The following is a 12,908-nucleotide window of genomic DNA, read 5'->3' on the forward strand; positions in this document are numbered from 1 at the left end:
ATTTCACTGGCATTCTTCTGACCTCTTTTTCCCCCGTTTTTCGAATTTTTCAGTCGAGAGGAAGCGAAGACTCGAGCAGCACGAGAGTGCTGAAAAATTGGTTTTGAAAATAATGAGTTTTTGCCCAACTTTTCGTTGGATTCTCATTTTTATTTTCTCCCGTTGCAGTGCTCAGTCACCTGCGGCAACGGGGTGAGAACAAGAACGATCGAGTGCCGCGACGCGGAGGGCCGTGCATCCTCAGACTGCGATGCAACGGAACGCCCACGCGACGAACAAGAGTGCAAAACTAACGAGCCATGCGTCAACTGTGAGTTTGCCTTCGACACTCATTAGTCGTACTTTTCGCTTCGCTTCATTTTTTCATAAATCATACTTAAAATGACCTCCGAATTTCAAACATTCACATTTCCGATTCGACTTTTGGGAACTCCGAAGATTCCGACGAAATGAACAACCAACCACTCGGGCAGCCGTATCCACCACCGCCCGTTCCTGAAAAATTGATCGACCAGAAAGTCCCCGCCGAATCCACGTGAGTATTCGATCGCCGATATTAAGGTATTACTGGATGGATTGCCCAGCCGATAAATTGTACCTGATCGCGGAATTTCCGTACTTCGTGATGCAATTAAAATCGGAAAAAATTCAGCAACATTTGGAAAGTTATGCACTACAATTATCGACAATAATATTGCCCAAAAGTTATTGATGAATCGTTTAAATAAATAATTTTTCAACAATTTTACAGTAAACCCTTGTTTTTCTTTTACGAATCGAATGTGCGCATTTTTCTGAATGCTCGTGATTTTATTCAAAATTTTCGTGCATTTTTGAAATTCCATTTTAAAAATTTTTTAAGTGCCTCTATTTGTACATTTTTGATCCAGTAACCTTGAGACTTTTCAAAACTGATGGTAAATATGTCTTCTAAAACATATCCAAAATGTTCAAATTTAAAAAAATTTTTTTCAACATTTTTTCAAAAAATTTCAAAAATCCACGAAAATTCTGTAAAAATTCATGAGCATTCGGAAAAGTACACACATTTGATTCGTAAAAAAAACAACAGGTCACCGCAAAATTATTGAATAATTAATTGTTTGAACAATTTGTTATTTACTTTTGGGCAATATTATTATTGATAATTTTTGTTCATAGCTTTCCAAATGTTGATGAATTCTTTCAGATTTTTATTGCATCACGAAGTACGGAAATTCCAATCAGATATAATTTTTGGTCGAGCTATCCATCCACCTTATTAATTCGGCGAATAATTAATCCCAAATTTAATCGAGTAAATGGACTGGAAAGATGTAAAGCTGCCGAAAAAAACGAGCTTCTAAACATTTTGCCTCAAATCTGAGTATTGTTTTTAAAAATCTTCGCATTACCGGTGCGTTGACGCCTTTTTTCAATTTCCGAGGATCCCCAACGCGGGATCGAAAACGATTTCCATTAAAGACAAAAAACTTGTTTTCTATTTGAATCGAGTCTTCGGCGGTTAATCTCGTTTGTTGTCACTAAATATTCTGCACGCTAGTCAAATGAAGGCTGAATTTTCAAAACGCTTTTAGACCAAGTTCAACGTACCGATTAAACTTGTTGTTAGCAGATATGTATTCAAGCATATTTTATTAACGTGAAAAAATATTGAAAATGATAGTTTTCCAAAACTATATCAACTGATGGATGCAAATTTCCATGATGGCACATTTTCACAGCTATTTTTCAAATAATCATCTGTATTTTTTAACCGATTTTATTGCACCAAGTCTCATTTTGTTCGTCAACCGATCCTCTGCGAATTCATCACGTAGATTTTTCTCAAATTCATTCCCTCAGAAATTATGCTGCAACGGTGAAACGATCAAGTTAAAAAAACAACAACACGGTGGATTCATAGAGGACCGGTTGACGAAAAAAATGAGACTCGTAGCAATAAAATCGATGAAAAAACGCAGATAATTCTTTGAAAAATACCAGTGAAAATGTGTCAGCGTGGAAATGTGCATTTATCAGTTGATGCTTTTGCAAAACTAGCGTTTTTAATATTTTTGCATCTTAACCCTAGAACGCATGAGTGGGGTGCGAGCACACCCCACGCGAACTTCAAACTACGCTCCCGTCCTAACAAGCGACATTATCGACTGGTTATCGACGGATTTTTTTATATATAAATTCAATTGAAATTAGTTTTATCATACATCACTCTTTTCGTTATAAAAAAAACGAAGAAAATGGTGTAGGATAAAGTCAGTTTGGCATCGTAGGACCGGATTTATAAGCAGAAAAAGAGTGGGGTGCGTTCAAACCCCGGTCATGAGGTTGAGGGTATGAAAAAAGGCACATGAGGTGTAGGGTTAATAAGATCCCCTGTAATACAAGTCCACTGACAAACCCCCGGAATCGGTACGTTAAACTTGGTCTAAAAGCGTTTTGAAAATTCAGCACTCGTTTGACTGGCATGCAGTACAGGAGTTACCTTAACGCCGAAGGGAAGAGCGCGATCGTTTTCAACAGTGGGAAGTGATGAAAAATGTTATCAAACGACACCAGGAATTATTTTATCCTAGTAAAATCGTTCTAGGAGAATTTTTAATGAATTTAGTTGATTCGTCGAAAAAAATAGATTTCAATAGAGTGAAATTGATGTTTTGTTGACGAAAAACGAATCAGATTCATCGCCGACGAGTGGTCCTCGTGCAGCGTGACGTGCGGCGAAGGGATTCGCCACAGAGAAGTTCACTGCAAAATCTTCCTCGAGTTCAGTCGCACCATCGCGACCCTACCGGACAAACAGTGCGCCGGACCAAAGCCCCCGGAAACAGAAAAGTGCACCGCGGAAGCTTGCACCCCTTTGGACAACAGTCTCTCCTACAGGATCGACACGGTTGGCGACAGCGGCTACGAGGAATCAAACCTCATGGATTCCTACAGATCATCCTCGGGCTCCGGACTGAGCAGCTACGAGAGCGACGTCAAAGTAGCTCCCGGAAGTTCCGTCCGAACGACGTACTCGTGGAAAGAAGCTGGTTACACCTCGTGCACTGCTACGTGTTTGGGAGGTAAGATTTTCGCGAGTACTTCAACGCCGGCCCACGGGACTGAGAAAAAATTTTGGTTATTCGTTTTTTTGTCGAATTTCACTTGGTTCGAGTGGATCGAGAACATTTTTAATAGAAGCATCGCCCGCATGAGCGAAACGATAAAATTTCGTTGGAAAGGCTCGCTGATATATTTGACCGAATCTCGGTGAGCAAGTTCAGCGAAGAAAAGTCGTTCGAGTCGATCAATAAATTTATTTCGATGAAATTTCGTTGCACGAACTCAAATCGTTTTAGCATTGGCAAATTATTTTGTCTCGTCGTCGAGATATTTCAATGCTCGTATCGAGCTCAATATTTTTTAGTGGAGAGTGAGCTTAGGAAATAAATTGAGCTCTTGAAATGAAGAGATCATCGCTTACTAGCTTTTTTCACGATTCGTAGTCGTGAAAAAACAAGCTTCAAGAGTTTTCATTCCGAACATTACTTTTTTCGTTTCAAACGCCCATTCCTGTTTTGCCAGAAAATATTTTTTTTCTCACCTCCGAACTGTGGCCGACTCTCAAATGAGAAAAAACAATTTGTCAAGACGTTTTATCCTACGCTAACGAATACAAATACAATTCTCGAAATGAAGCAGATTGAAAAACAAATAAAAAATCAAAATGTTGACAAAAACTCGGTTTTTACTGAAATCGTGAAAAAAAAAAAAAAAAAAAACAATGGAACCCATCATTCTACCATGAGATTCGACTCGAAAGTTCAATCCGATCGTTCGGAGAAATTCGGTCAGAGCTCGAATATTTTCAATATCACCAGAATCGATGTTCCGGAAAAATAATTCTTCCCATGAGAGGTGAAAAACCCGAATTTGGCGAAACGAAAAGTGAAAAGATATTTTTGAAAGGACACCTCACGTGATATCCGACGAATTTCCAGGTGTTCAGGATTTGATTATAAACTGCGTGAGGGACGACGACAACAAAGTGGTCATGCCCCTGCTGTGCACCAAAGAAACGAAGCCAGAATCGAGGATAAGGACCTGTAACGATCATCCCTGTCCTCCTCGGTGAGTCGTCTCAAAACTAATAAATTCCAAAGCCGCAAAAAGAAATTTAAAAAAAAAAACAAAAAAAAAAAACAAAACGAAAACCTTCAATTTTATTCGAATTCATAAAATAGCGTGGACTCTTCGGTTCCAGTTTTTTTTCGCCTTCTTCTTTCCTGCTGTGAAATAACCAAATATTCAGTCAATTGATGGAATAATTAAAAGTTATTAATTGATTCCAGTGGTTGAAACGCATCGAGCGAGCTTAAAACGAAGCTGCGAATAAATATGCAAATGTATTTAGAAATTTGGTCAGAATATTTACGCTTGTGTCGGTTATGGCTTCAGATGGAACTTCAGTGAGTTCTCCCCGTGCAGAAGTCCCTGCGGTATCGGTATACAAACCCGGGACGTCACTTGCATACACGAGGTCGCGAGAGGACCAGGAAACACGGTGGTCGTACCGAACCAGATGTGCAAACCTCCGCCACCGGCAGACAGACAGCACTGCAACGTTTTGGACTGTCCTCCCAAGTGGCAACCGACCGAATGGAGCAGGGTAATGACTTGAACAATCTATGGCCACTACTAACCATTACCGCGCGCGTATTTCCTGTCCCATTATTCGACACCAAACACTATTTGCGTTTTCGTTCCGAGATTTATCGATATTTCATTGAGACTGGGTGATTGACAGGTTTGTAATGGTTCGGTGTTCATTTTGAGAAATTTCGATATCGAATTCGGTCCTTTATTTTCAAATATTTTTATTTATTCAGCCCCGAACTTCCGGGTATAATTTATTAAACAAACGACACTCTGGTCGGACGACCATTTTTCATGAGACGTCGGTCATCCCCGGTGCGAAATAATTGACGAGGAATTTTTAAGAAGAAACTATGTTCGAGACTAGCTTCGAACGAAAAAAGACACTTTCGGTGTCTTCTTGTCACGCTTCACACTCGACGCGAATTCTCATTTGCTCGAAGCGGCCTGGACGCATTCGAAACTTCACGAATATCGTTTTTCAATATTTTGTTTAAAGTAACGAAATACTCTGAACGGAACACTCTTCGACAAATAATCGGTCGTAGGAATTTTGAAGAAGTCGACATTTCGTTGATGAAAACGAAAAAAATCACCGATCGTTGAATTATTTTCCAACATTTTTTCAAACACTTCCTCATCGTGCACCGTAGATCGATAAATTTGCAAAGCAACTGAATTTTTAAAGATTTCTCGTTAATTGCTAGGCACTGAAATATTCACGATATCGAATAATTGGCAAAAATTCCAATGAATGTTTGATTTTTCAGTAAAATATGAAGATTTTAGGTTAGGAAGGGTTTTGTTACGTACACTCGCGTATCGTTGCAAATTTTTTCGATTCACAACGTTTTTTTAATAGTGTTCAAAAAGTTGTGGAGGTGGAACAAAAAGGCGAAAAGTTTCGTGCGAACAAGTGATGGCGCAAGGTCACATACTCTACAAATCCGATCGCGATTGTCCGGGCACTAAACCGCCCATGGAGAAGCCATGCAACACGAGATCGTGTCACGATGTTAATTTGCTATTGGGTGTACAACCGACAATTTTAACAGTCAACATGACGTTTATCCAGCGCGACATCGAACAAAAAGTTGATCTTAAAATAGGAGGCAGTGCTACAGTGTACCCTGGAACTGGAGTCGTTAAAATTCGATGTCCGGTGAAAAAATTCAAAAGGTAAAAACCACCACATTCTCAGATAACCTCAAAAAACATTCTCCTTTAATCAACTAACGAAAGCAAAAACGTTTCGAACTTATTTTTAAAGAAATCAGATCGAGTGGACGAAAAACGGGGTCGAATTAACGAAATCGAAAAAGTATAAAATCAGTCGGAAAGGAGCTCTGAGAATAATGGATATCACGTACACCGACGATGGAACTTATGCTTGTATAGGTAATTCATCGTACCGTACCTTGTACCTTTCCACTTGTTTTCTACACTTCGCAGAAAGAAAAATCCATCGAAATAAAAATACTGTGGATGTTGAGACGAACGAACGCAAAATATAAACAGAGCACAACGGCTATATTCAAAAATGTAAACAAGCTGATGGTAAATAGATTGGATCGAGACACTCTGCGCCCCGCCCCCTCCCTCTCCTCGTTCATTTTCAGTCTTCGAGCAAATTGTGTTTTTACGTTCCGAGGTTAGTTCGAGTTGGGACTTCGTAAAAAGCGGAACATTCTCGTTGTGAATTTTCAACAGCTTTTAACTTTTTTCACGAACAATAAAATAATATTTGTGAATGTTTTTCCGTGAATATAAGTGCATAAATAAAAGCCGTATTTATTTAGAAAAAAAAATAATTTGGTTAGTCCACAGTAAAATGTTGAATCGGGGAGACGGAAAGAGAATTTAAAAAAATGGATATTTTTTTCCTCTCAGCCGGTCAATCCCACGCGGAAACTCGATTGATCGTGAACAATCGACCGAGAGAACAAATGAGCAGCGAGGAGATATTACGCTCAGGAAATACGTTGCATCATCGTCAGAGCGTCAAGCTTCACTCATCCCCGGTAAATTCCGGGGAAAATCTGCAAATCGATCGAGCCGGTGAGCAAACTCTTTTATAGTAAAATGCTATTATTTTCTACGGTATAATTGGCTTTCCATGTCCAGCCTAGGAAATTTTTTCTCCCGTGACCATGACCGAAAACTCCTTACTTAATTACCACTTTGGCGAATTATAGCGTTTAATCATTGAAACAACCACGATGAATAGCTGCGGAAGAAAAAGTGAAATTTATTTCGAGCCGTGTTTTGGGCTTCTCAGTAATTAAATTATAAAACCGCGGAGCTTTTATTCCAACAGAATATATTCGCAAATATTTACATCGAGTCACAGAATTCTCTTGACTCGAGATGAAATGAAATAAATTCGGCAAATCGCACTAAAATTTAACGCTTCACTCCACATTCCAGCACCTGGTTACCAGGGAAGTTTTACATTCGGCAATGACGATTTGAGTCACGAGGCAAGACCCGATATCCCAACGTCAGGAAAACCCACGAAAAAGCCACGAAATCGTAAAAAACCGAAACCGAGCGCCGGACCATTGGATTCGTCGATGGCGCAGGGCGAATATTCCGTCACGTCAGTCAATCAGGTAATTAATTAATTAACGAGTGTCCTTTTCCCGAAAATCTATCAACCCCTTCCATTTTAATGGTGTAACAAAACGTCGACGGGAATTTCGATTAAAATTGCAAATATTTCGATCGGCGAGTTCAGTACCCGATACGACGAATTATTCAAAGTTGAGAGAGAATTGAAGCATTCGTCGCAAAAGGACGTTTTTAATCAACAATCCTATCGATTATGCGGCTCTCGAAAAATCCGACGTGACCTTTCCTAGACGACTGCAATTGATAGAAAAATGTCATTTGAAAATTGCCATTTTCATTCGAAATAAATGCAAATATTGGATTTTGTTTCAAAAATTCTTCGAAGCGTTCGAAAAAATGGTAAATCGTTGTTTTTTCAGAAAACCACGAAAACTGTTTGTTTTTTTACCACCGTCTTTCGAGCGTTTTTTCATGGTTTCGTATTGCAAATTTGTCATAAACGATTGAATTCGAAATTTTCCGATTTCGAAGGATCTCGTGGATCTTCAATTTTTGAAAAATATCGAAAAATTTGGCCCCACGAGGTGTATCGACAACGATAAGTTTCGAGAATTTGATGCATTTTATTTCTGAATGATTGATCGAGCCCCCGGAACGTCTCGAATCTGAAATCTTCAGACTTTGAATGTTACGGAGAAATAAAAATCGCGGCTGTTTGCATGATCGGAAGAAGCGTTTTCCTGGATTGATATCACTAACGAAAAACTAACACGCGAATGAAAAATTGGAAATATTTATTGCCTGTATTCCCACTAAATCGATCGCCTGGTGACACAAATTTTTATTCCATGGAATAACGAATATTCGGTAAACACAGCCCGGATATCAAGAATCCGTTGAATCAACAGCTTCGTCGGGTGGCTCGCAGCTCAAGCCACACTTGAGTCAGCTAATCTCGAGTTTAAAGGTGAGGGCTTAATGGCGTCGAGAACCGCACGAGCGAAGCTTCTTTTTTTCGTCGAGGAAACCCCCTTTTCTCAGCTTATTATTCTTCGTCATTTACGCGGACGTTTATTTGATATTCAGTAGGAAAAAATGAATTTTCATCTGTCCACAAACTCGATCGTGCCTCAGACAAAACGTCAGAGAATAAAACAGCCTCGCGTACTTGATAAAACAATGAAAAAGCTCATTAGCGTATCGCTAATTAACGAAAATACTCCCTCGCACTTGCATGAAGTCGAACCACACATTTCGACGAGCACGATCCTCCGTTGGGTACCACAATAAATCGTTGTTTTCCACCTCTTCCTTCGTTGACAGCAAATCAATTTTATGCTTGTATTTTTTTCCTTCTTGTCAACGACCCCTTTTCCTCCAGTCTCAAAGACAGGAAACTCGTTCGTTTCTTCTCACAATGCTCGTCCTTCGTTTTTAGACCCTCGGCTGGAATTGGATGGAAATATATTTGCATGTACACAGTTTGCATGTTTGTGAATGCTGCATGCAAATCTGAATATAATTTATTGTTACAGCATCAAGTATTATTTTTTGACAATTTTTTACGATTAGTTACGATTAAATTTGAATTTCGATATAAGTCTACTGAAAAAAATGTTATTCATTCGTTTTATGATTTCTCATATATGCCAATTGGAGCTTTTCAAGTCTGTTATTTTTCGTGCAATGTTGAGTCAACCATGCGGTGTCCAGCGTCTTCGAAAAGCCCTCAAATTTCCCTGTTCTTGAATAGTTCTGTTCTTGAATAACCCTTCAATTTTGTATGAATACTCAAATTTTACGTATTAATCTCATTTTTGAAAAACGTTCATTAAAAACGAATCAGTCGAAACTGAAAGTCATTCGTACTGAATGCCTTCTTCACTCCATTACGAGTATTTTATAATATTTTTGCTATTTTCTCGACTGTGAATTTGTTATTTGAAAAATGGTACGGAAATTCTTGATAATTTCTTCAAAATCTTTAAAATTTGTTTTTTTTTTGCTGGATACGATGGCGAATCGACGTGCACGTTCGACAAAAAAAATGTTGAGAAAAGTAAAAAAAATGGGATTTCTGTGACGTGCCAGGCATACTGGCCATTTCAGGGTGACTCGAGCAACCGAGGACACAGAATGGCTCCACCGATGCTCCTCGACGATTCGATGAGAAGTTCGCCTAACGACGAAACGCAAGAGGCATCGGAAAATGACCTTCGTTACGATTCGCGAGAGCCAAATCTGCGGGTATTTAGTGACGAAACGATAATACCGGACGATTCTTTCGGGCCTGACGAAGAAAGGATTTTCATCGACGACGATCCTTACGATTTGGATGCAGCATTTTTTGCAATACACAGGGAGAACGCTCCGATAATGAGCGAGGATAAAAAATTGAAGGATTTCGTTTCTCCGAGGAAAGAGCCGGAGACGAAGACGCCACAGGGCACCGACAAGGATCTCGATTACATCGAACAATCGTTGATCAAAACGAAGTTACAAGATCGACGAATAATCGACAATTATCTGAGGAACCAGCGCGGCACTGGTCGATCGGAATACGAAAATAACGAAAAGTCACACGAACCTGTGGAGTTTAACGAGAAAAACGATCGTGCGACGACTCAAAATTTTGGCTACGACCATCGAAGCAATGGGAAATCGAACTTTAGTGGAAAGCCAGAATCAGCTGAAAAAACGATCTACGAAAAGTTATCTGATTTAGGTAAAAAGCCCGAGGAATCTACCACTGTCCAAACGACCGAGAAAATCCGCGAAAGCACACAAAACCGTCAGGATAACAAGGATGCGGAGAAAGCATCGACCATCGAAGCATCGAAAAATTTGGTGGGCTCAACGACTACTGTTTTGCCCAACGAAGTTGTCAAGCGAGAAGGTTTTTACGGCTCCCAATTGTCCTTGGAAAGTATCGAAGGCGACGAATCCTACGACGGCGAATTAAGCAAAGAAATGAAAGCAACGAGCAATGGAACGTCGCGTGAAAATAGAGGTTTTTCCAAAAATCGAAACGATTATGGAACCGAAGCCAACGAAACTGCGAAGGACGACAGTTCTGCTGGGGGAGAAATAACAAGAGACGATGAACTCCTCGAGAACGAAGAAAAATCGATACATTCGAAAGATAATAGCAAATTTACTGTGAGAGATAAAAACTCGGAGGAACCGGACCCTGGGACAGCTTCCTTGGCGTTTGAGAACAAAGAATCCTCGAACGAATCTGCGATCGGTGGATTCATGAATATTTACAGTTACGGTTGGTCTCTTTGTTATCCGTTCTGTCAGCGTTATTTAAACAGCGTTTTCTTCTTAATAAATTGAACTCAAAATCGTTTCGTCGTTCCAGGAACCGCTGATAATTTGACCTTCGAATGGATCACGACCGATTGGTCAAAATGCTCGCAAACTTGCGGAGGAGGAGGCTTCCAGGTAAACATTTTTTCAATTATTTTCTTCTTGCAACTCTAGGATTCCAAAGTGGCAAAACTACCCCACAATTTGAAATTTCACATCGATTCTCATCGACTATTATTCTAAAACGTTAACAGAATGTAAAAAAAATCCTTAGACGAGTGATCAAACAATTTTCCGTCCTCGACACGAAATTTTTTTCCAATAATCCCTATTTTTCTCGGACTTTTGGTGATTCCAGCAGTGTGAATGAGATTGCACGGTTTTTCGACATACTTTTCTCAAAATATTTCAAATTACAGACGGGAAAGTCCAAAATAATCGCTTAAGAAATTTTTCATGAGAAACCAAAGAATTCAAGAGTCGAAGAAAAATCACGAAAGTTTAAAAATCGTGCATTTTCAGTTTCAGTTGTAACTTGTTCATTAAAAGTTTGTTAACGATTCTTCAAAAATTTGATAACTCCTCATAACTGCTTAAAAAGCACTGATTTTATGTCAGTATTGTTCGAAGCATTGGTCGGAAAAAACTAGATTTTGTAGTGCAGTGAACGAGAAAAAATAGTTGAATTTGAAGCTTCGTTTCTGCAATATTTTTTTTAAATATTGAAACGTTTATCGTCCAGATGAGAGGAGCTCAATGCACGGTACGGCCGACCCATCAATCGAGCAACGCAACGCGCGTGATATCAAGAACAGTGATCGGTGCCTCGCTATGCGAGGACGCAGGATTTCCAGTGCCACAAAAAGTCCGAGCTTGCGGAGCAGGTCGATGTCCCCAGTGGCACGCGGGCGATTGGACACCTTGTGAATCTTCTCGATGTTTCAATTGGAAAACTGGTTAGTGCGTCAACTCCAATAAAATGGAACATTTTGTTTGCTAATTAATTGGAACATAACGAACCGATCACCACCGAGTTATCGACAGATTTTCAATTTTGGTTAATTACTGTTTTAAACTATAAACTCATGTTTCCAATAACACATTTCTTTTTTTCGGCTATAAATTATTTATTGTTTCGTGATCAATTAATTGTCAAACAAAGTTTCGATATGAAAGTTTCACAAAATTTACCAAGTCATAGTCCCTCTGAAATTGATAATTTAAAACTAATCGAAAATGCAAACCAATCGAATAAATCTCCAAAGAAAAATGTTCTAAATCAAGTGAAAATATGGTGCTCTACGCAACTTAAATGAGGATAAAAAATCAGTATGAAAATCTTGAAACACGAGAAGGTTTCGAAAAATTTCAAACGGATGATGAAAAAATTGGGAATGAAATTTCGACCGAACTCATTTTTATTCTCGTACGAAACTTTTTTCGTACCACAATTTTTCCAGTCAATTTTTGGATTATTTCCAGAAGCTCGGGAAAGTGTAGTTGTCTCTGCTTCTGCTTTCTCCTCAACTACAACTAAACCTCTATGTTAGATAATGGGCCACGATGATTAGCAACGATTTAGTCTTAACTAACGGTAATCAGGACTAGAAATTTTCACATTTTGATGATGTTATTATTTTACAGCGATGCAGAGGCGAGAAATAAGTTGTCGACTGCCAGGAGACACCGAGGATGAGTCTCAAAATATAACGTTGCTCGATGCGAAGCAATGCGACGATGGAATAAGGCCTCCTCAGCGTCAGGAATGCTACAACGATGCGTGCAAAGGCGTTTGGAGAGTTGGAGAGTGGTCAGAGGTAATTTTTTTTTTTTTTTTTCATTTTTACGTATATCATTTCGAATTAGATGCCTTCGAGAAGCAGCAAATAAAATAATTTCCGGATTTATTTTATAATTGCCATCATTTTCCATCTATCGTTTGCAATAATTTGGTTCTCCTTTTCAAATGACTCCAGTGCACAGCTTCGTGTGAGGAAGATGGAATAAAATACCGAATACTGCAGTGCGTTTGGTTCGGAACGAAAAAACCAGCAGGAAATGCATGTCGAGATCTTCCACGACCTCCAGTTATGAAAACCTGTAGGGGACAGCCGTGTCATCATGCGTCCGGTGAATATTTTTGAACCTCCTCATATCGTCGTTTTATAAATGTTTTTCTTCCCTGTATTGCTATTCGTTCAACAGAATTCTTGTATTTTTTTTCGCTTTGTAATTTTGTCTAAAAGTTCAAAAAATCCGACTAATTCCTTTATTTCTCCCTATTTCGTTACGTTTGGTGAGAATTCGTTGTATTTTTTCAATATTTTCCGTTCATTTATCTATTTAAATACTTTTTAAAAATTATTTACAAAAAATTCGGCAAA

The 12,908-nt window shown here is 39.0% G+C and overlaps 1 protein-coding gene across 1 annotated transcript in view; it reads left to right on the plus strand.

The window, feature by feature from the left end:
* nolo (no long nerve cord) overlaps positions 1-12,908 on the plus strand; it is a 151,444-nt gene that overhangs the window by 135,577 nt on the left and 2,959 nt on the right. Inside the window, exons 11-25 of the mRNA XM_043425768.1 lie at positions 169-310; positions 439-535; positions 2,680-3,068; positions 3,987-4,116; positions 4,444-4,654; positions 5,504-5,820; positions 5,912-6,039; positions 6,532-6,699; positions 7,069-7,253; positions 8,090-8,179; positions 9,304-10,486; positions 10,577-10,659; positions 11,267-11,480; positions 12,169-12,341; positions 12,501-12,654. Coding sequence (XP_043281703.1) covers positions 169-310; positions 439-535; positions 2,680-3,068; positions 3,987-4,116; positions 4,444-4,654; positions 5,504-5,820; positions 5,912-6,039; positions 6,532-6,699; positions 7,069-7,253; positions 8,090-8,179; positions 9,304-10,486; positions 10,577-10,659; positions 11,267-11,480; positions 12,169-12,341; positions 12,501-12,654 — 3,664 coding nt within the window. The remainder of the gene's footprint in view (positions 1-168; positions 311-438; positions 536-2,679; positions 3,069-3,986; positions 4,117-4,443; positions 4,655-5,503; positions 5,821-5,911; positions 6,040-6,531; positions 6,700-7,068; positions 7,254-8,089; positions 8,180-9,303; positions 10,487-10,576; positions 10,660-11,266; positions 11,481-12,168; positions 12,342-12,500; positions 12,655-12,908) is intronic.

This window comes from Venturia canescens, chromosome 8 (genome assembly GCF_019457755.1).
Source record: "Venturia canescens isolate UGA chromosome 8, ASM1945775v1, whole genome shotgun sequence".
NCBI lineage: Eukaryota > Metazoa > Arthropoda > Insecta > Hymenoptera > Ichneumonidae > Venturia > Venturia canescens.